This window comes from Polistes dominula, unplaced genomic scaffold, assembly GCF_049000335.1.
Source record: "Polistes dominula isolate Pdom_NZ unplaced genomic scaffold, Pdom_raw_medaka contig_23, whole genome shotgun sequence".
NCBI classification, from domain to species: Eukaryota; Metazoa; Arthropoda; class Insecta; order Hymenoptera; family Vespidae; genus Polistes; species Polistes dominula.
The window spans coordinates 3758772-3784139 of record NW_028300963.1 but is presented as its reverse complement, the minus strand read 5'-3'; the positions used below and the strand labels follow the sequence as shown (position 1 = coordinate 3784139).

The 25368-nt window shown below is 34.1% G+C and overlaps 1 protein-coding gene across 6 annotated transcripts in view; it reads left to right on the top strand.

Moving 5' to 3' along the window:
- The window catches only part of ssh (Protein phosphatase Slingshot), an 80918-nt gene that overhangs the window by 1509 nt on the left and 54041 nt on the right, over positions 1 to 25368 (top strand). For 2 of the 6 annotated variants that reach the window (XM_015319622.2, XM_089172775.1), the window contains exon 2: positions 9432 to 9487. In XM_015319622.2, the coding sequence (XP_015175108.2) occupies positions 9432 to 9487 (56 nt within the window). Of the gene's footprint in view, positions 1 to 1015; positions 1511 to 9431; positions 9488 to 20771; positions 21202 to 25368 lie in introns of those variants that run through there. The other 4 variants (XM_015319620.2, XM_015319621.2, XM_089172776.1 and 1 more) reach the window with 4 other exon arrangements.

The window sequence follows — 25368 nt, the reverse complement described above, 5'->3', positions numbered from 1 at the left end:
CATATTGTATGCATATATGCGTGTGTGCGTATATATATGTATATAAATTAGTTATTTACTTTGTCATGTCTCTTATCGGATCACATTGATTTCTGCTATTTGTACGGAAGTTTCGAGGAAACATCGAGTTTCTACCGATATTGGTCCGTTATCGATTTCTCTCCTGTGATAAATTGATAAGCTTCGGAAATATATATCTCAATGATTTAAAACATTGACTAACCGACCTTCTAAAGAGGACGATCGTGCACGACTATTTTACTCTTATTCGAGTTTCATTTTCTGTGTGAAAAGAAGAAATAAAGGGGAGAAAAAAAAATAAATAAATTATCTAAAACGATCGATAGATCGATCTATCCGTCACGGTTTGAGTTTAATTGCAAGCTGTTGCCGGTTAAATGCAATATAAGTCGAACGATCAAGATTGATCATGCGCACGATCGCTTGACCGTAACACACACGCGCGCGCGAGCTTCCGCGTCTTTTAAATATCGATATCTTCTACTTACACGCTCGGTTTGAGCCGAGTAAGAGCGATCGTGAAAACGCTTGTTTCAACGATATATACCGAGAAAATAAACGGACCCGATAAGAGGAGATTAAAAGATCACGATGGAAGTGATCTACGCGATTGCTCTATCCTTGATACCGTAATTCTTTGCACACAGGCGCGTATTGCTGTCTATGTAACGATCTCGTTATTCGTTGATTAAAATTAACAACGTTTCGAGTATTAGATGAATCATACATCATCTATGTATATATATATATACATATAATAATATATATGCAATGGGTTATTTCTATGGAAATTTCAATGAATCGAAGAAAATTGATGATATTACTTCGTGTAATAGTATATGCCAGGTTATCTCGAAGTAATAGAAGGAACGTCGCGACGTTGGTAGAGTATATATGCGCACACACTTTACTGATGCACATAGCGCGCGCGTTTTAGAGGGTGCACTATGGAGGCGCTGCTGTGGAGGTAGCAGCCCTTCTACACACTTGGCTTCGTATCCTCCGATTCAGTCGGTTCGCCGCCACTCGGCACGACGGTGAATCGCGTGCGGAATACGAGAGGAGTCAACTTTCTCTCTCTCTTTCTCTCTCTTTCTTTCAGTTTGTGTCTATTAGTCTGTTTTCTATTTATCTTTCTTTTCCCTCTTTCTTACCTTTCTTTTTAAATTATCTTTCTCATATGCTTTTTGTTGCCTTTGAAAATTATTTCTTTTCTTCCTATTCGTATCGATTTGTTCTTTTTACGTTAAAGTATGTGATAAAAGAATAGTTCAGTGGCAAACTAGTGAGAAAGTAAATAAGAGGAAGGAAGAGGATGATACTTTTAAAGCAAAAGAATGCGATCCATTATGGTCTACCGCCAGCACCGGCACCCAAGCCACCGTCACCTTGGTCCAGCATACTCTGGGGCGACGAACGTCGACCTCGAGGAGGAAAAACGGCACGAGGCGCGCGCGTCATGCAGCTGCGAGACAAGGTCACCGCAAAAGTAAGCTCCGGAAAGGATAATTCGAAGAAACGATTTTTCTTTCTTCTTCTTCTTCTTTCTTTTTTTCTTTCTTTCTTTTGAACTAAATTAACCCTTTTCTTAGTGTCGGAAAATTCGTTTCAATTCTCGAAGGAATTTCGAAATGCTTAGAGATGATGCTGCTGCTGCCGGGAACAATAGATCTCCTAGAGTAGATAGGAACGTTGAAATATACTATAGGAATTTATTCTTTAACGATAAAGTGAAAAATAGAAAAAGCAATACTCGAAATGCCATGATATTTCGAGTATTGTTTGCATCGTTGTTCTCACGTTACGTCTTTACTTAAAAAGGGGAGAGGTCTATCTAACTATCGTTGTTAATAAATTTTCTTTCCTGGTCTTCCTTATTCTATTTTTCTTATGCTGCTACTCCTCTTCTTCTTCATCTTCTTCTTCATCTTCTTCTTCGGTCGTGCACTGATTTAAGCTCATTTGTTGCCACTGTCTCTTTGTGAACGTAATTGCGCTTCGTTTCTCGTAATTAGACCGATCTACTTGGAAAAGTTCACGTAACACCATTGTATAGTTATTTTGTTCGTTAATGGGTAGAATAGAAAGGAAGAAAATTCTTCCTTTCGTTTAAATCTAACGCATGCAACACCACCATCGTCCTATCGTTATTGCAAATAAGAGTTAACGTAATGAAAGTAAATATATATATACACACACACACGCATATATATATATATATATAACATGTTGTTTATATTGGACTCACTTTTTAAAGGAAAGGTACGAAAGAAGACCAACCAGAAACATACGAGTACATTTATCAAGAAAGAAAGAGAAACAGGTAGAACATTATTATTATGTAAAGGCTTATCTTTTCTCTCGATCGTTTCGTATATTACTCGAAGAAAGGTGTATCAAGAATTCGAATGAATTTATTGAGCTAAAATATTACGCGATTATGATTTTAGCATTATTCATTTAGTATAATCGGTTGTAAACGATTGAGATCTTGCTTTCTATTTCATTCTTTCGTTACTTATATAGAATTTTCAAAAAAAAAAAAATAAAATAAAAAAAATAAAAAACATTTTACGCGCATTACATCAGGTAGGTTACAATCGAGAATATAATAAAACATCTTCTCCTCCTTAGGCTCCTTAAGGAGCTATAAGGAGTTCTTTTTCACCATGAGATCTTATCGATCTCTCGAAGTAAGAAAAATCCTATCGACGAGTTTCTTCTTGTAGATGCCGTGAGAAAGCGAAACCAATCCGGTGGATACTACTTAGCGAGAAGGCGGGTGTGTTACATACACAACTATTACATACATACATACATGCATACATACGACACTGGGACGATACTTTAATATGTGGGAGAAAGAGAGAAAGAGAAATTTGATGGTGGATTATTCACGTGGGACGAGTTGAACTTTTCTACGACCGCATCCGCGTTTCGCCAACGGGGAACACATAATAACGTGTAGTATATATAAATATATGTTAAGAAGATAGATCTGAAATTTGTCCTCATTTTCAATAAATACAATTATTCCTCTCGTTCTTTATTAATTTACATTCGCAACGTATACTTGAAGAAGAGAAGGTAAAAGAAAGAAGGATAGAGAAAGGATCTTTCGTTTTTCTCATTTGATTTTCTAGTCAGGTACGTTTTTTTTTTTCTTTTTTATTTTCGTGTCCCCATGGATCGATGAGTAAATTCACGACGATGGTTTACATTCAACTCGCGTGTACTCGGCACCCCTTTTGATATTTTACCTTTCGATCACTTTTCTTCTCCCTAGTGCACGTGTTGTTGATACTATAACGAAAGAAACGCAAATTATGTTGGATCTTTTTTTTTTTTAATAATATTATTTTTTTATTGTTATATTATGCATATGCGTATTGTTCGTATTGTGTATCGATGAAACCTGCTGTCATAGCTGTGGTTCAACTCGATACGATTAGTTGGTGGTACCGGATGAAGAATCGCGAACAGGTTTACTACGAGTATTGTCGTAAATGGTGTTGTTGTATCCTCATGAGCACGAGCAAAAGTGAAAATGGGAAGCGAGATTGAAAAGGTCGCTGTACGTTTCGTGATGCAACGCGAATCGTGGCCTAGAAAGGTAGAACTACTTTGTTCGACCTGCCGATGCAACAGTTTATATTCCGTCCGATATTTTTACAAACAGTTATTTCATGAATTTATCCTGTCGTGCGTGAAATATATATATATATTTTTGGAGAAAGTTAAAAATAAAGAAAAAGTATCTCTCTCTTTCTCTCTCTCTCTCTCTCTCTCTCTCTCTCTATTTGTCTTTCGCGTTTAACAACTTTTACAATAAATCGTTTTCCAGTTGAACTCTTCAACTTGAAATTCGATCGATAATATAATACAATGATGTATTTTATCCGTGTAAGTTTTTCTAATGATAGCCAAGAGATCATGTAGGAAATATATGAGGAAAATGTTCAAAGTAAATAAAAGTGTATAGTTTAGGTATTACATAGACGATGGTATTTGCGTAGCCTTCGTCGCTTTAAAATCATCCTTTTTCATACTCTCCTCTGGCTTTGGTTTATGGCACGATGGTATGTGCGAGGGTTCTTTGTCGGCGTAATGTTGGATTAGGTAGCCGCGAGTGGATTGACAAAGGAGCAGTGTGAAAACTTGCCTTTACAACGATATTTACACCGGACGCGTGTTGTGTGGATCTTTTGTCGTCGAGGGTGTCTTCTCTTCTTTCTCTCTCGAACGTTAAACTTGATAAACAGATCCACCTTGCGATTTTCTTACTTAATTCAGCGTGAAAATTTACGTGCCATGTTTTAACACGATGTGTCACGTAACGTGGTTTCTATCATAAATCTTTGTCTCTTCTATAAATCACAATTATATATATATATATAAAATTGTCAACCCTTTTTTCCTTAATATTTTATTTTCTATTAAAAAAAATTATGAACTTATTTATTTGTTATCTCTAACCTCCATATTAACCCCCATATAAGAAAATATCTCGTTATAACATATAGATATATATATGTCGTTATAAATTTTGTAGCTTTTGATCTTTGTCACTTTTTAGTAAGATTTACCTACCGCACGGTAGCGAATTGCCGTCATATCCTCGTTAAAACAAGGCCACCGATGATATATCGTTCACTCGTAACGACTTTCGTTCGTATATGCCGGTTTCCTAAAAAGGTATCGCCATCTCGTTGGCGAATCGTTTATGGTGAGTCGTCGTCGTCGTACCTTTGGTCTCAATCGTAAATGCAAAATAAATCTCGTTGTTACTTTGTAATCATTCGTTCGATCGATCGATATTCAAAGACTCCAAAGACTGAAGATTTTATTTTTATTTTGTTTTATTTTTATTTATAAGACGAACGATTAATTTCAGTTTAACTCTTGGCATTGATCTTACTATACTATTTAAAATGAACAAGATCTCAAAGTTCTACTCATTTAAAACGCACGTGGCAATTTATATATATATATATATATGTATGTGTGTATATGTGTCGGAAAATCATCGACACGACTTTCTCAACGAGGTCATCTCTCCTTCCTTCCTTCATCTTATCCAATGATTTTTTTTATTCTTCGAAATCTAGCCAAGAGTGAGAGAGATAGAGAGAGGTCATGAACGGGAAAGCCTTCTCCATCACGAATATTCCATTTCATTAAGTTTCCAACCTGTCCGTTCGTACTCGTGAAAGGAATTATTTATTTCACTTCTTTTGATTGATGAGTACAAGTTCGCGAATCGGAAACTCATTTCAGAGGAATTAACATTAACCGAATGAACTAGCTTCGAATTTTAATGACCGTTTTATTGAAACAAGTTGCTACAGATGGTGCATATGTTTCTTTATCATCTATCTCTTAATATACATTTTATTTTTCTTATCCTTATTATATTTTATATTATTAATTTTAGTAGTTATGTATATAGTATGGTACAGTTGTTATTAATAATCATCGTCATCGTCATCTTCATAATGTCATCCCAAATACGGTATTATAACATTCCCACTTTCTCGTTCTTCAACATTTTCAATTCTTAAGCTCGATCCGTAATCTTTTAGCCAACCACGTGGTGATGGTGGATTTTCCTTACGATGGCCGGCATTTAGTTTGCCTTGAAAGCCGCAATTAAAAAGCTACGGCAGCCTCCTTGCCGGTTAGATCTCCCTTTCCATCCCACCCCCACTACCCTCTCTCTCTCTCTCTCTCTTTCTCTCTTTCTTGTTCGCAGGGTAAGACGCGCAATCTTCTTTTCAGCAAATGAAAGGTTCTATTTTAAGCACGAACCGGCCAAGCCGAGACTGGAAAATTGCACCGTGGTACTAATAGCCGGCGCTATTTTATGCTCTCGCACGATAAATTTCCTCCCCCTACCTCCCCCTCTCTCTAGTATAAGGTAACACGTATATGTGTGTGTGTGTGTGTATGCGTGCCACACGTTGTTGGTATCCTTTTCTATTTTCAAGGATAATTCCTTTACCAAAGGATCCTCTCGATCGTAGCTTTACGAGTAACACGAACCACGATTTTGTGTTTCTAAAGAATTTCAATCGCATATTTTTCAACCAACCAATCATCATCCTCGACTAATCATTTTTATCGTTTTATTTCCGATTTATCGATCGATCGATCGATCGAATTTAATCGATCTCGTGTTTCTTATAATCTATTTATCACCTCGTTTTTCATCACTTTCTTATATACTTCACCTTTCTTTTTTTTCTTCATTCATTTTACTTTTCATCCTCAAAGGAGTACGTCGATCGAGATTGAAAGGAACAGAAATGACGTTATGACTTTAAGAATTGTTCTTTTCATCATCGAAATTATTTTTTTTTTCTTACCTTCACGCTTATTTTCAAACTCGTCTTCGTTGTTGTCGTCGTCGTCGTCGTCGTCATCGTCGTATATCGTGACGATGCTTTTTCTTGACTTCACGTAAAAGAAAGTCTTTTCAACATCGCGATTGTCTCGAACGACAAAAAAAAAAAAGAAGAAAAATCGTTTCTATTCGATATATCGATAGATAGGCAACGTTATTGGAATGATTTAAACAAAATTTCTATTTCGATCGTCGCGTTGTCCAACAGCAGTCTCCTTGGTCCGAGAGATTTTTCACGGTTTCATTGATCACCCGTAACTAAACAGGGGAAGGGGTGGAGGAGAGGAACAAAAAATAGTTTTGCTTAGATCACGATGAAATTTTGATAGATCATCGTCGTCTTGTAATCTTAAGAAAGTGGAAACGTTAATGTTTTTTTTTTATAGATGATTTTGCAAAATCAATAAATTCCATTACGATTTCGCGAATTTCATGTTTCTACTCTCCTTTTGTTTCTTATATTTTTATTTATTTAATTTTTTTTTTTTTGTGTGCATGTTTCATTCGTTTACTTTCATTCTCGTGGTCTCGAAGTACTTTGAGAAATTTCTTTGGAGATCGATGCACGTAAAAGTGACCGTAAACTCATGAAGGATAAAAAAAAAAAAGAAAAGGGAAAGCTCCCATGTATTATGGGGGGGTTATATACATATGCATATACGTACCCATACAAGTATAGGGTATAATATTCACTATACTGTAGGATCGTTCGTCTCTGTAACTATGTAAAACTCATCATCCCCCTACTCGTTCTTGATTTTGGTTCCTGGTTATCGTCTTTTATCATATCGTAAAAGGCTTCCCATGCTGTTACGCCATGACCCTTCCCGTTTCCCCCTTAACCATACAACTAAACATGGATTTACGACTAATCCGTGAGAGACAAAGGAAATGTGCGGTCTTGGTTGAATCGATAACGTTCGTTCGTGACGTTGATAAAAAAATCACCAGGCATGCCCTTGAGATAAGAGCTCTTTTCCTTTTTTCTTTTTGCTCGTTCGAAAAAAATCTCTTTTGTGATTGAAGAAACTCTCGTACGTTTAAATGCCCTTTTTTATTTTTTTATTTTTATTTTTCATTTTATTATATTATGAATTTTGATTTCGTTTCAACACATGTTTGCTATACAATCGAAATTCGATTAACATTTTAGAGACGTGATGGTAGATGGACTTGTAGTTACGATAAAATTTATTGTAATCCAATGATCCTCTTAGAAACACTAAAGAAACCTTAGGCGTTAAAAACGAATCGGTTGAAGTGAGACATATTGAATATCAATCCCTCTCCTCCCTCCCCTATAAAATGTACATTTCTTTCATCGACTTATCATATTACCTTTACGACGTTTTCTTTTAATTTTTTAAATGTACAGACAAATTTTTCTATATACCATATAAAGTATTATTATTCTCTATGTAGTTTCAAATTTCGAAATATGACCTTCGAATTCGAGTACGTTACAGAATTTATTTCAAAGTGAGAGGATCCTTTCTCTGTTAGGGATGCGAGGAAAGAGAATTCCGAGGATGACTAACCCCAGTGTGTAATATACAGTAGTAGTAATACTAGTAGTAGTAGTAGTAGTAGTAGTGGTAGTAGCAGAGTATAAGGTCCCCCTTCGATTCAGCGTAGCGAGTTTTGAGGGAAGCGGAAAAGGGTCGCCTAAACATATATATATATATATACATATAGGTATTTTAAATATATATATACATAAGTACACACACTCACGCATATGTATATGTGTGTGCAGATCCAAGTAGCATGCACTTTGCATGCGTTGAATGCTCCGTGAGCCACCGAGTGCACTCACGTTCTGAAGGGGTGGTTGCATTTTTCTAGCGCGTCGAAAGAAAGAGATGGAAGGATGGGGGTTTGAAGGGTGGTGAAAGGGTGGTGGTGGTGGTGGTGGTGGTGGTGATGGTGAGTAGAAGAAGAAAGAGCGAGTTCGAGGGGGGGTACAAACGTTCCTCGCCTATTGATTTTGAAGACTCGTTTTCTGCGTGACGTCCTCGACGATACTCTCGCTCCGGTATTCTGGCTATTTATGATGCGCTTTATTAATAAAAGAACCGCCTTGTCCCTTTCTCTTTTTTTCTTCTTTTCTTTTCTTTTTTTTTTTCGCTCAACAACGATCGTAAATGCCAAGTATGCAAGTATACTTGGCATGCATACAGTTATATATGTGTATATATATATATCGTATAAGGGCATGGGTTTAACTTTCCTAGGGAAATACTTTACGTTTCGGTTGCGATGCAATTTCTTGGAAAATTTATTCGACTTAACTTTTACTTGTTTTCATATTTAAATCTTTTTTTTTTTTTTATATCGAATCGTTAAAATATTACGATTTGTGTTCGTGTAGATACATACTTAAGCATACTTATTCTTATGTTATACCTACGTACGTTTTAAAAGGAACCTTTTTTTTTAAAGAGGGCTTTTTCAACTTTGAGCCTCGACGCGTACAACTACATATATATGTATATATACATGCTTACTTTGCTGGCTTGACAAAGGGAGACTTGAAACAGGTGCCTCGTACGTAGGTAGTCATCCAAAGTTTTCTCGTAAGCATACTCGAGCCCATTATACACATACCTAACACTACCTGTATAACACATACATATCCCCGAGCGTACAGGTCGTTCACGTTCTCCACTCATTTCTGACATGGTTTTATTAATAAGTGTCGCCGCGTTCTTTTATGACGCGCAGTAAAGCCTTTGTTCCAATAAAAGGAAGCCATTCGAAATGCCACGTACGAATGCCATCAATGCTCGTTCCATATGAAAATTTTGCTCGCTGGAATTTCTATCTCGTATTTACGACCCATCATCATCATTATCATCATCATCATCATCATCGTCGTCATTTTCTTTGTTTCCTTTTTCTTTTTTTTCTTTTTTATTATTCGTGCTTTGCATATTGTAACCGTTATTTTTGTTTGTTATTTCATTAGATCTATAATAATTGTTATTTTGTTTATTTTGTTTTTCAGGATTCGGGAGCAGGAGCCCCGGCCGACGATGATGACGGTGCGAGAAGTTGCAAAAGGTGAGTCCTTTTTCAAATGATTTTTTTCAAATTACGTTCTTATTCACGTAATTTGTTTTATCGGTATACTCGTAGAAGAGTTCCTTTCTCGGTAACGGGAAGTTTAAAATCATAAAATATGCAGTGAGAGTACTTGGGACTAGACCGTAAATAAAACACGTCGGTAATCATCAAAAGCTTCACGATTCATACATATTTATGTTCTTATTACGATATATGAAAAAAAAAAAAAAAAAAAAAAATTAAAAGAAGAGACTGCGTTAAAGTTTATCTTTTAATTTCTTTTTTATTTCTTTCTCTCTCTTTTTTTCTCTAATTCAGCAGGTTAAACACGATTCAACCGATTCGATCATCGATTTTAATTTCATGAGCAAAGCAAGTTCGATCAAGAGCAAAATGGACACCTTTTTATATTTCTGAGATTACTTTTAAACCAAAAAAAAAAAAACAAAAAAAAAAAATAATACAAGAACTTGAAACCGTAGGAAGATTAAATTTGTTGTTTTTATGTTTTCTCGCTAATCTCACCTCGTAAAAGACATTTAATGAGCGAGTTCTAGTTTGATAAGGATCGAATCAGGACTATGTCATAACCATTAAAACACAGTGTGTTGACCTTCTAGAGTGAAAGAAAGAGAAAGAGGGAGTGATTGGTGGTTGGGTAGGGGGGTAGAAGGGTAACCTGAGGAGATCATCGTCCTTATGTTAGACAAAGAGAGCAAGAAAAAAAGAAAGTGTGGAACTCGTGGACGATGGTTGGCCGATACATCGAGATAAAGGATCTAAAATGGTGTAACATCATTGGCTACTGGTAGGAGAGGGCTTTTAACTTACTTTTTATTTTTATTTTTGTACACTAACTAATTTATCCTATCTCCTCATTTCCCCTACCCCTATCCCTTTTCTCTTCAGTTTACACCACGTTTATCTAATATCGTTAAGAGAGAGAGAGAGAGAGAACTCGTTTTCCAACATAAGATCATCGAACTTTTCACCTTTCTAGTTAGATACATGCAAGTTAGCAAGTTTAATGTCGTTATCGTCGTGTGTTGTGTTGGGCTGTTAGTTAAAAGGGATCTTTCAAGATGTTGGTTAAGTTTTTGCTATATCCGCTCGTCGGTGATCGGCTTCAACATAATGCTTATCAACGTGAAAATATGCATTTTTTTTTCTACGTGTGGTTTTAGTTATCATCGATTATCGAGTTCGTTTCATTAACAAGCTCGTTTGCCAATCATTTTCTTACTTATTTTTTTATTTCTTTATTCATTTATTTATTTCCTTGTTTTTTATATCCACTACACGTTGCACTTTAGTATACGAGATCTTTTTATTATCTTATTTAATAACTTAACGGTTATCTTGTATATTTATCAAGAAACGTAGGATGAAATAAAAATATAAAAAAGAAATAAAATGACGTGTCAAGTTTGAGTTATAACATAGCAGCACAGTTGACGTTGCCAATACATTACGGTAATATAAATTATAAATTAGTTTATTTCATTTTTATAGAGTTGAATTTATTATATTTAACGTGTGAACTCGTGTACGATTCGTTAGATAGATTATTATTATTTAATGTGATTTAAATATATCCTATTCGTTTCTCTTTCTTCTCTATCTGCAATTGTAAGGAAATAAATTTCCTACGTTTAGCGATGATTCAATTAAAACGACTACCTTTCTTACTCTTTCTATCCGTCACACGAAGAAAGTCATTTCCCGGTGCGAATTTCCTTCATAAAGAGTAAACACAGTCCGGGGCAAATAGTTACGTTAATTTGTAGACGAGACGGATTAAATCTCGAATAACAGGAAGCACAGGTGAACCCAACAACTCTCTTGGCTTCCTCGAGCTGTCTTCTTCTTCCACCCGCTAAGAAAGGTAGTAATAATAGTAGTAGTAGTAGTAGTAGTAGTAGTAGTAGTAGTAGCAGCAGCATTTCTTAATCATTATCCATCCGACTTTCTACTTGCAAGTTCTTTGTGCAATAAACGCGTTGTCGTCGTCTCAAACTACGACAACGTGAGGGCGAAGGGAGAAAGAGGAAAAGGGTAAACGCGGAAACACGGAAATTACATTCGATTTCTCGTTTTCCAACTGAATTTGATCTTCCTCCTCTTTCCCTCTTTTTTTTCTCGACTCAACTCTCTCAACCTAGAAATATATACATGTATAGTGTACTCTTGTAAATTCAGGAAATTGTCAATTTTATCTAATGATTTTTCTTAATCGTTTTTTTTTTTTTTTTCGTTAAACATAGTTTAAACATACAGATAGTTTGTTGCACGTTACAATTTTTCAAACAATAATTTACATAATTGTACATTTTTTTATGATAGATAATCAAAGCTTTCAGTTGATAAAGTAAAAGAAATATTAATATTGATTTTTCGTCTTCGTGTGTATTCGTAATAAAATTTTATCACAATGGGGATTAATTAATTTAAAAAAAATTACATAGAATAATCGATTGATCATTAAATCAAACGAACTTGTTTCTATCTACCATTTCTGGCAGTGACTCCTAGCATCGGTGCGCATCTACTACTCGCTATTTTCGATCACCGTAACGTAAGAGTGATAGTAACGTATCTGATACATGAACTTTAATACACATGAGTGTCGATTAGTTAAAGGTCAAGCTAGAGAAACGAAGTTGTAATCCAACCCAGATCTATCAAAGTTAAAAAAAAAAAAACATATAATTAACGTGTTTTATTCTTTTTTTTTTTTTTTATTGATCGAATAATAAATTTTAGGACACAAATTTCTTCTAAAAAGTCTGTCGAATTATATTTCGAGAAGGAACATCTGGAAGATGAAACGAGCTGAATGACTGACTGACTGACCCTCCTCGAAGTTTATATCTGCGATTATGTTCTTGCTGTTCGTACTACCAACAGTTCGTTCACGCCCCTCTTCTGCAAGTTTCTACACGTGGGAACTTAGGTACTTGCACGTTGAACGCATACGCTATTTTTATGTTTTTTATTTTTTTTATGTTTTTCTTGTAAAACTTTACCAATCATTACATCGCGTGTATTCGCATAACACAACACGATATCGAACATTTCTCATAGAAACTTTCGTGTAAAGAGAATCCCGAGAAACTTAGAGAGAAGAAGATGATGATGTTGAATTCGTGCAAACATTTCTGAGATATTAAACTCTCGTGTAATTTTCAGTAAGGAATGACACGTTAATCAAATACAGGCAGCCTTTGATATGTGCCAACTAACGCATGATAGTAGAGAGTAAGTAAAATAGTAGATGATATGAGAAGTTCATATGAGATAGAATACGAAGAAATATAATATCAAACTTATAGAATAATAATAGTTATGTTTCTACGAATTCTATAACGATCAGAGTATTTTATGTTCGCATTGAAATAAATCGGTCTGACTTGGAATATTTAACTTGCAATAGAAACTGACTTTAGTATTGAATTTAAATTCATTCGTACGATATGCAAAACGTTTTACGATCAAATACACGCCCCCCAGTTTATTATCCATTTGTTAGTTGATAATTATTTGATATGAGTGATGTATGCATGTGAGGATCTTGACTGTAACAGCAGCAGCAGCAGCAGCAACAGCAGCAGCAACCTTATTTCGGTTGGTACTCGTTTTTTTGTCTTCCTTACGAGTGAACGATGAAAAGCATTGTTCAATATCGATTTATCTATCTATCGATCGATCAAGGTTTTCCTCAGGCGTCGAAGGCGACGAGGCGTATTGAAAGTCGCGGAGACACAGTACGAAAGATCGTAGAACCGAGTAACTCCGTGACGGACACTAATGAGTTTGCGGTCGGGTCTTTAAATCGACGATAGGTCACGCGGAACGTGAAAGTAAGCACCGCAAAGTAACTCCTTTTTCTTCTTATTCTTCTTCTTATTCTTCTGCTTCTTCGTTCGCGCGAAAGATCTGATCGGTGAAGGAGGATACCTATATAGTACCATCAAGTTTATCTATCTACTCTCTTGAGAATCGACAATCCATTTCGTGAGAAAACTTATGAGATAAAACTTTAACTCGTCAAACGTCGATTTCGAATGATAATAGAATAATATTTTCATTAGATATTAATCTAATTTCATTTCTAATAACGAATTAGTTTTGATCATTTTTATTTATTTTTATTTTTTTTTTATTTTAATTATCATTATCATATCGAGTATTTGCGATATATTGTAATTTTTTTTTTTTTTTTTTTGATTCGTATAGGTAAAATTGATGGTATCGATTCTTGTTGTACTTGGTCTACTTTTGATTGGCTACCCACAGGCTTCTTTCTAACTTCTCTTTTCGATACATTGTTTAACATAATGGTACCGCTTGGACGATCATAAAACACCGTTGGTACTAGCCCATAAATCATTCCTTCTTACCTTGTGTTGACTACTATGAATAAGGACGACGAATAATTCAAAGGGGAAAATATTTGCTCCACAGGAATACTGCGTTCCTGCTGTTGGCTACACTTTCGAAGGTGTTATTCGAACTTGATCGTGAAGAAAGAATATTTTTTTTTTCTTCTTCTTTATTTCTATTGATGTTTCGATAAACAATGAAATAACCAAATAGATAAAAGACAAAAAAGGAAGAAATAAAAGTACTATTGGTTATTATTTCGACGCTTTCACTGTAATAACACCTTCGTTGGACTTTCTTCTTCTTATTGCAAGATTAGCGGTAAACTGAACAGTATAACACAAACAATATTTTCTTCTATATCTGTTTCTAAAATCAAATTTCAAATGCGAGAATCAGGACGGAAAGGAAGAATCCTTTTTTTTTTTTTTTTTACCTTTACCTAGCACAAATTTCATCGTTCCATAATTTATCGCAAAACTCGACGAATAAAGTTGACTTCTTCTTTTTTTTTTTTTTTTTTCCTATCGATTTATTTTTTCCTCGGTTTCACTCTCACTCGACTGAGACTGTTTAAAAAAGTTACGCGTTGTGTTTGAAATTCTGTGGAAGTTCGTGGGTTCGATTGAAAGAAAAAAAGAAAAAACTGGAACATTTAGGTTAGGCCCTTTCTCGACACACTATACTGAATATTTGAACAACCTTAAATTGTTTTCAATCGAATTGTCACACGTAAATAGTGGACGAAACTAGGTGGAATAATTTAGTACCTTGTTGTTGTGTTACCTACGCGTTAAGCAACCTTGATCGAGATCTATTTTCTTTTTTTATACGAACTGAATTACAATGATGATGATGACGATGAGTGACGATGACCTCTTTCTATATAAAAAAAACAAAAAAAAATTAAATTCCTAAATTAATAGACTATTATTCGAATAAAAAGATTTTATATAATACATAAGTAACACAAGGACCATACCGGATTTTAGAAAGATAACCCTGAACTACATTTAGTAGTTGTAATTTGATGAAGGAAAGGGTATCCTAAAGTTAGGGGAATTTTTAGATCACAATCGTATCGAATGTCGAAATATCCGTGTGCTTAATTGCTTGGCGAATTGTTCATTCGACTATTAGGGGTTTCGTGGGACGAAACCAAAGATTGTTCTTCTTGGTTTAACTTTACTAACTAACTATATTACGCATGCAATATTTTTTATTCGAGTTTATTTCGATTAACATCTAACCATAAAGATAATAATTCATTGTTTGAATTGCACCCTTTATTTTCTTTTTATTTAACAAATTATCGATAAAATCGAACGAGTCGGAGACGATACTAGTTTGGATAAAAGTAGAAGTAATAATTTTCCTTACTCGTTTGCGTGCAAAATTAAAATTACTTTCGCGTGACGTGAGAAACTTTGAAAGAATATAACGCGTTTTCTTTACATATCTACTTACTCTCATGGGTTACGTCGTGGTTGTGTTCATGGTTATGGTGTTTAGTGTATCCGGATCTCGTAACGGGTGCTACGAGAACGCTTGGAAAACTTGAAGAAATCATGTGACTCCAATATTAGAGGACTTCTCCTAGGTGCTGACAATTAAACGCAAGCCACAGCCCCCTTTGGCATACACTGCTTTGCTGTCTGCCTGCCACTGCCAAGACGATGATAATTATTTTCGTCACGATATCCGGGGAGGTCTTTTCCTCCTCCACCTCCTCCTCCTCCTCCTCCTACTGCACCCTACCTCCTTCCTCTCCTTTTCCTTCATCTTTTCCTCTTCGCATAATTGCACTTGTTTTTTTTCTTTTCTTTGATTTTTTTCCACAATCACTTTTAGGATTTTTCCAATCAAACTCATCAATGTTATTCTATAATTTATCTTTTAATTAACATTATTATTATTATTATTATTATTATTATTATTATTAGTATTATTATTATTGATGAAAATGATATGGAGAATCGATTATTTAAAATACGAGCAACAAACACCTTTGGTTGGCTGACTGTTGTTTCTGCTTTCACGGATGATCAAAATCAAAAGGAAACTTTAGTATTTTACTTTCTATTCTTCTTTCTCTTTCTCTTTCGAGCCACTATATGATCTGTGAGAATCGATTGTAGTAATAATCGATTAAACGGAACATGTCATTTATAGAAATTTATGAATCTAACTTCTTTAACTTTATATTTTTCCTATTTACCAACCCCAACCATTTAAATTTATTTGTTCGTACTATTTGCAATTTCTCATGTTTTTCTTACATAACAATCATTTATTTATTTTTATTTAACTACTACTATTCTCGAAGTATACTTCATTTTTATAATCTAATCGATTATCTCATAAAGACGATATGGGGATTGGATCGTTTTTATTATCTATCTTGTGGATCTTATTGTAGGTATGAACAAGTAGGGAAAAAGTTACGAGTTAGAAAGTTGTGCTTAAAGGCTTCTTTCTTTCCTTCCTCCCCCTCATCCACCCCTTTCTCTTTCTCACTCATTCACTCACATTCACTCATTCTATTTCTCATACTTGTTTCTAAGTGTATATCTATGAGATGCTCGGATGATTCTTTACTTGCTTGCTTGCTTTCTTTCTTGCTTACTTGCTTTCTTGCTTGCTTGTTTTCTTAGTTCGTTGGTGGAACCTTTAATTGCTCGCCCGTAAATGGCATTAACGCATCGTTACATACGATGAGGTAACGATGCACCTCTTGTGCGGTAACTACACATACTATGCGTATAAAACCACGAACGATAACTAGTCTTCGAAGATGCTCATTAGTAACGCCGAACAATTACTAAAGAATATAAAACTACCTAGTGATTGGTGGATAGTACGATAGGTACGCAGTAGGTACTTTTTTTAAATTTTATTTTATTTTATTTTATTATTTTTTTTTTTTTCATCAAAATATACATCTTCCTCGTCCGGTCGAGTACGTCTTTATTAAACTATTACTAATAAAAAAAAAAAAAAAAAGGAAGTGGCTTCTGGAAACCGTGTTCGAAAAAAGTCGTGGTCTCGAATGGATTAAAGGGGATTGAGAGGGAAAATAACATTTGAATGATTAACTTTTACGAGGGACAAAATAATTCCCTAAACTACGATACTTATGTTAGATATACTACTATATATATATATCTTTATATACACGCGAATAATACGAGCATGCTAAAAGTAAATTAGGCGAGTAGAGACAGACGATCGATCACGACGATCGTCTGTCTTTGAGGTTTGCGTGAGGCGCCATAGCAAGGTATAACAACCCTTTTCGATGAGAAAGGAAACTTAAGGAATAATTATTGCCTATTAACAAAAAAAAAAAAAAAAGAAAAAGAACAGGTTAGATCGGTTAATTATTTAATCATTATGGCAACCTTTAGTTAATTTTTTATTTCTTATTTCATTATTAATGTATATGTATGTGTATGTATCATCTTGACAATCACTATCGATCTTACGATCGATTTATTCGCAAGGTAAGCAACGTTTAATAAGGTTAATTCATTTCTTTTTCTTTTTTTTCTTCGTACGCTTGTTAATAATCAATAATTATGATGTTGATCGTGATCACAAGCCTAGACACACACACACACACACACACACATCTATATAACATAAAATGTAATAGTTTTACTTTTCGAAAATTTTCTCACGTGTTAAAGAATTCGATCTTACTATGGATGAGTGGGAGGGGTTGAGGTAGGATAGGGGGTTAAAGTACTCTATTCCATCTTCTGATTATACGATAGAGAAAAGGGGGAAGGGATGGATCCAAACCTTGTTCGTTTTTCATCATCATTGATATGCACGACACGAGAGGAACCTACGGTGTGATGAGAATCTTCGATATCATCGGCAACTACCATCACCACCATCATCTTGCCATATTATTCCATCTTCTCTTTTATTCTTCATCCTATTTGCCTCGTATATATCTACTAAACATTTTTAACCATGTAATTCCTGTTTTATAACACGATTCATTCTCACTGTCCTCGATACGTGTATATTTACGTATACGTATGTGTATGCGTGTGTGTGAATCTTGATGAGAAGTTGTGGTAACTCTTTATTGGTTAAATTTTATTCGCGTTAAAAGAAAAATTGTTGAATTATTATAATTAGAAATTATTTTGTATTTTTTCAATTATTTTGATAAGCTCCACACTCGTGTGTAAACGTTTGCAATAAACGTTGTTAAAGGTCCCCAAGTACTTATAATAAGTTACGAAGGGAAGTATCGGGTGACTCGGAAATTCTGAAATTAGCGTCGTCGTCGCCATTCTCATTACGATTTCGTCTCTTCTCTCGTAAGTTTAAAGTATATACACATACATACACACACTTTCTCTTTCTCTCTCTCTCTATTTCTCTTTACGTGCGTGTATATACGTATATTCATTGATTTTTTCGTTCTGACTCTCTTCAGAGAGAGAGAGAGAGAGAGAGAGAAAGGTCGTCAACCTCAAAGCTCGTGCAGCAGAAACAACAGCTGCTGCTTCTGCTGCTGCTGCTGCTGATGTTGCTATTGCTATACTAAATTCTTCAGTATTACACTCATGTTTATCGTTCTATCTTCTTGTCAATGAGTCGCGTGTTTTAATGATAACTTACATCGAGACACGAAACGGTCATTTATTTTTTTCCTATATCTCAATGATTGAAACTTTTCTTTTCTTTTGGGAACATCAGCAACATTTCAAATATTTGAGTTGGAATGAGTGGAAGATCAAATCTTTGATTTTATTCTTCAACGCCACTCTTCTATGTCGATCGTTTATCGTTTCGAGTATGAACCTCGACCCTCCTGATAATTGTTTTTTTTTTTTTTTTTTATCACGAACATAAGATAAATTGTCTGTTACAGTAAGATATTGTAGTTGTTAGGTTTAGTATAATAGTAAAAAATCTCGTTCGTGTTATATATAAAATATATAATATTATATAATTTATATCTTATATTATAGATCGAATATAGTTTATCAATGATGTGCATCGATATAAACATTTGGTAGTGTCTAGAAATAGATTTTTAATTGGTATAAAACATGTGGGCATAGGTACACGATTAATATCGTTGAGGAACAATGTTGAACGTGTACGATTGTGTCTCGTGTTAATTCACTTTAGAAATAAACGCATTGTTTTTTTTTTTCTTTCTTTTTAAAAGAAACGTGACGCGTGTTCGAGTATTATAGTACTTTGTGTTACGGTGGTTGAGTAGGAGAGTGAGGAACAATATAATTGTTTGTTCTTGCTTAGCTGTCGTTTTAGTGCACTCCATTGCTCATAGTTTTTATTCTTTATCTACCTACCTAAATAAGTATATATACGATTGAGACTTTTATACGTCATTTTGTACGGGTTATAAAATAATTATTAAATTAAAAAATAAACAAAATAATCACATAATTGACAATCAAGTATACAACGATCACTCGTGTATTGTTCATGAGGGTTTGTTGAAAGAAAAACCTTCCAAGAAGAGCATCGATACTAAACACACATACACACACACACACACACACACACACATAGAAACCTAAATCCACATACAAGTTAGTGCTTGCTTTCGACTTTCCCTTTTTCTCGCCGGGTTCCCGGTCGTCGGGAAAAGAAGAAGGGTGTGTAAAGCAAACGATGCCGGTGTTATAAGAGAAAAAGAGAAAGAGAGTGAGAGAGTGTGTAGATCATGGTCGAGTTGACGACTAGACGAGACGAGGTAGGTTGGTAGGTACACGTACCCTTTGTCTCCGTTCAGCAGCTGTTAACAATTTTTGGTATACGACCGTCTGTGTCTGGCTTCAGCGACGTGTAAGATTGAAAAAATTGGTGGACGATAACGAGTAGACGAGTAGAACTTCGACGATGAAGGACGATGATGATGATGATGATGAAAAAGAGGATGTGAGTGACTTTCACGGTTTTACGCTTTCGAACGAAAGCTTTTGCTCGCTTATGAATAAGTATGAACGCGAAATGAACGAGTGGACGAGGTTGTTGTTGTTGCTGTTGCTGTTACTGCTGTTACTGCTGTTACTACTGCCTTCTGTTAGGTACTATATACATATATATGTATATAGATGTATATAATCTGAAATCTCTTCGAGGTTGATGGCTCCTTGAGAGAGGGTGAAACGCATGACGGAAAATCTTCAAGGCCTCCCTTTGTCTCCGTTACCGTCTCGTAGTTCGCTGTTTCTCGATTTCTTGCACCACGATCTTTTCCCGTTTGCTGAATAATGTAAACGTTTCTAACTTTTATTGCTATTCTCGGTTATATATATATATATATATATTTACCTATCTACAACACTACTTACGTTTTTCTTAGATAAATATGTATTCGGTTATTTTTCTTATTGCGTTTTACCTGTGAAAGATTCGTTTATAAAAGATATATATATATATTTTATATTTTATTTTAAAGTATTTATACTACGAATAATTTGTAGAAAAATCAATTTATTCTAAGATTAAACATTTTCTTTGTTATTTTTCTTGTATAACGTTGTTTGAATTCAACATCATCGATAAATCGTAGGAAATTATATCGATAGTTTCGGGGTTAGATATCGTAAAGGATTTACTTTTATTTCTTTTTTCTCTCTTTATTTATTTTTACTATGACAGTTAAAACGGTGTTTTATTTTTTAATAAGTAGAAAGAAACAAGTTTTTGGGCTAAAAACATATGAGAGAAGAAGAACAACTTTCAAAAGATCGACATAGGGTCCTCCTTTCGAGAGTAGTTCGTACGAGATTAGTTGCGCATGCGCGTGAGTTGCCGCGCCGGCGGCCGGCGGTCAGGAGAGTGGTGGGGGCACTACCGAGTTGCCTTACCGCGGCGTGCGCACCGACATATCAGTTGTCCCGCGTTCGTCGAACTGTTATTTTCATGATTTTTATATTATTGTTATTTTGAACTAGTCGCGTTTCGTAGTTTCGTTTTTTCTTCTTCTTTCGTCTTTCTTCGATTCCTCATCGTAGATAAAAAGAAGAAATATCGTATTATTCGAAACGCTTGTTCTAAAAGTCGATAGTCAAATAAAAAATGTGTCTCGGAAATACATCGGTAATGTGTCCGGTAATTCGCGATCGAAAAATCATAAAAATACGTCGCGTGTTGTGTTTTATCGAGTGAATATATATATCTATATTATAAAGAAGAATTTAGTGAAATCAGTGACCCGTGTCCAGTGTGTGGCGAATCCGAATTCTCATGGTCTTCGAGAATATCGAGATGCGGAACCCGGGGTTCCTTCTAGAGGATGCCAGACATGGATATATTCAATACATTAGGTAAAACATTTTTTTACATTCTTTTTTATTTTTCTATATTTTAACACGTGATTATAAATCAAACGAAAGTGTACGTGTGCTTTCTTTTGTTGAATTACACGTGCACGTGTGTATATATTACGTGGACCGGAAAGTAGGTGTCGCTTTTTAACCTCAAAATTCAAACTAATAAGTTTTTCAAACAAGTTTTTCATTAATAATTAATAATTAAATTAATTAATCGCGATAAAAAACATTAATCGGTTTTTTGATTAAAATATTAATATAAAAATTTGACATGCGTAATAACGACATTACTTTTTGGTCCCTCTAATATGTAAAAAAAAATGTAATATGCATAAGCACCTACTTGTACTAAGTACAAAAGAATGCACCAATAATTCGTTCTTTTTAAAACAAATTACTTGAATTTATCAATTATCAATAGAAGATTCGTCTTTTGTATCTGTTAAAGAAAACAAATTGCATAGCCACTTTTTTTTCTACTCTCTCGAAATGAATCGAATACCAGAGTGGTAAACCACTGGACGTGAGTGAGTTTATCTGATCCGGATTTCCTCTTAGTTTGACGGACGTCCTCGATTCGCTATATAATATTTATTATTCTCCTTCATAATATCTTTTTTACTTTTTTTTTTTTTTTTTTTTTTTTATTGTGTTGAAACGATCGAATTTTTCAAATAGACAAATCAAAATTATTTGCAACGCTAAAAAAAATATCTTTTTATAGGGTATACAGGCATACATACCCTCGTTACTAATAATTTTGTTGTATTTTTAATTGTAAAATTTCACTTGTACAAAAATAACATAAAATATATTCAATTTAGAAAAGTAAAACTTAAAATAGTAAATGGTGAAATTTTATAAATTTAATTTTCGGGACTTTGTTTAATTCGAACTCCGTGTTATTCGAGGATTGTTGCAATTTTTAACCGTGCTATTCGAGGGATGTTTTGATATTACACGTGAGATAATTTTATCTACCACCTACTATGTATATTAGATATTTAATTTGATATATATTTCGTATATTTTACGTGAAATGTTATTGGACACGTAATGGACACGAACGAGCTTGTAAATCCCCTAGGATATCCCTAAGAAAATCATTTTCATAACGAATAGTAGTAGTGGTAGTAACAGCAGCTGTATGCGAAAATGCTTTTTCACTGATGGAAAGATCGTCTTCTTCCCCTTCTTCATCTTCTTCTTGTTCTCTTTCACTGATATTAGACGTTGGAATGACGTGGGTCGTTTGGTGCATCGCAGACTTACCGTCGTCATCGTCATGGTCGTAGTTTTCCCTTCAACAGACGGTAGGAGTATAGTTTCTTTGAAATATATATTTACATCGCACTTCGACACCGTCGTACATTTCTCTCTCATGTTACAGGTTTATTCTTTCGATCTAATTGAACAAGTGTTCGCGAAACGTAACTTTAACTTTGTTAGTTAAACTCATGTCCGTTTCCTTTATTTAATTTTTCTTTTATTTCTTTTTTAATCGTTTCAATATTTACATCCCATATATTATATATATATATATATGTAATAAAGTATAGTTATTTAATATTCATTTTATCTACGTTCATATAATATTTATCATGTAATGAAATGAAATTATTATTTGATATATTATAGTAAGTAATAAAATTGTTATAATAATAAATATAATATATTAAATATATAATATTATTAATTAAGATTATTATGATATTTTTCTCACGCGAAAGTAGTCAGCTGATTTCGTGTGAGAACAGCTGCACACGTTTCCTTTGTATTCCTTGTAAAAAGTTCGGGTTAGGTAATCCCCCAAAGTTACTTCTTTCATTATTTTTTTTTCCCTCAAATGGAACCCCCCAAAACGTGATGGATAGGTATTCTATTCGGGGTGACCTATAAATCTTTAGAAACTAGCCTACGACATAGTTTAGACGCATTGTGGGATACTTACTTTTTTGTTTACTATTTATTTATCTTTTTGTATCCTTTTTTTTAACGTAGACGAATAGACGCGATTTAATTTGAATTTTTGTTGAAAGATAGAAGAAAAAGATTTATAAAAAAAGAAATTGACAAATCTACTTGTAACACAAGAATATTCTTCTCTTTTTTATCTTTTTTTTTTTTCTACACGCAAATTACCTGTCTCAATACTCTGTAATATCTGTAAGAAGTAAAGACAAGTTTTTTAAAAGTAGACATTTTTTTTCCTTTAGTCATCATTCTTAGAGGGGCAAGGGGGGATGGGGGGGGAGGGGGATGAAGGTAGAGTTTTCTTCTTTCCAGTAGAGTAAGAAAATCCTTGACATTTAAGAAGTTGGTATAACCTTTAGGAAGATATTTTGTAAGTGTGTCAATTCGTAACTACGTTAAATGTTGAAAAGAAGAATTTATAAAACGTCGTTACTGTGTGTATTTGTACATGAATGAGATAAAACACGTAACAAATTATTCAATTATAATTTAAGTATCATTAAATTAAACCAATGTAGATAAATTTATCGATCACGTTTCTTTCATGCAATACAACTCGACGGAGTAGGTTTTTTTTTTTTTTTTTTTTTTTAGCAGAGATTCAGTTTCCTCGTCCTTCGCTATTTCATAGTAAATGTGGTGTTGGGTGATATGGTGTGTGTGAGTGGTGTGTTAGGTTGCTTGGAAACGATAGTCACAACATACGAACTGTTGTGTGTGTATAGTGATGACGTAGGTGATTAGAACGTTTATCTGGCTTGTTCCGAGGACTAAAAACTTGCATACGTACATTTTGAATCATTCGAAACACACCCCCTCCCCCTCCCCTCCCCTCTCCCTTCTCCCTCCCCCCACTACTACTCGTGTTAGAATCGTATCTTTTGATTGCAAGAAGAAGAAAAAGAAGAAGAAAAAAAATAAGAAGCAATCTTTTCTAGAATTCTGAAAGAAAAGTTTTCTATTTCTATTCATCGTCAACCCCATTACCCATCAATTTTTTGTTTAAAGAATAATGGGGGTTGGGTAATAAATTGTATAGTAAAAAGAAGAAGTAAAATTTCTTGATTAAATCGTAATCAAGAAAATTTGATTACATTATTATTATTATTATCATTATCATTATTATTATTATTGTTATTATTATTCTGGTGCAAGACAACCGTACTTTAAACTTGTATGCTGCAATAGCTTACAACAACAACACAATATACATATATACAAGCAAATGAGAAATAACTTCCTGGTACTAGGCGAGGTTGCTAACCTAAACGACGACGACGACGACGACTACGACGACGACGACGACGACGACGACGACGGATCGATATGATGCCATCAACTTGGAATTTTTTAGCTTTATCAAATCTTTTCTATTTTTGTCCGGTAGCAACTTTAACTTTTTTTTTTTTTTTTCATGAAAATCACCATACCAGAGTTGTATTGCAAGTTCTATAATATATATATATATATAAAAGAATAAAATAAAATTAAAAAAAATAAAACTTCCAAAGAAACTAAAATTGCGAATGAGAGAATAAGAGTGATTGATTGAGCATCTGATATATATAAAAAAAAAAAAAAATAAAAATACAGAACTTACAAAGGATAAAACAGAAATTGGGAATGAGAGAAAAAGAATGATTGCTTGAGCATGTGATATATATATATATATATAAAGAAAGATGGATGTTTCGAATCACATAAAAATTCAATTTCTCCCCTTCCACCCTTAAAGAAACGAGGACATCAATTCACATGTCCACTTATCGCACTCGTAATCTCTTCAAGAGGCAAAAAAAAGTGTATATATATATATATAAAAAGTAGAAAATATCGATGTTGTCCGATCTGGAGTACTCGTTTGACTGTTACAAATCGAGAGAATTACTTTCAAGGCTATTTCACGATCATGTCTGTACCATGCACCACAGTAGAAGTTACATACGTTCTAAGTTGCATGACGTATTTTCAAACGATGACTCCTATCGAAAGCTTCCGATGTGTAAAACGAAGATCACACTAAAATGTACAAAATGAGTAAAAAAAAAATATAAAAACAAAAAAATGAAAAATAGGCAAAAGAACAAACTACAATCTTGTTATCTCATATTTGACATTTTAGGTGCATCGATTTGTATCAATAATTGTTTGTTTATTGTTCTATCATTATTAGAGTATTGTAAATCT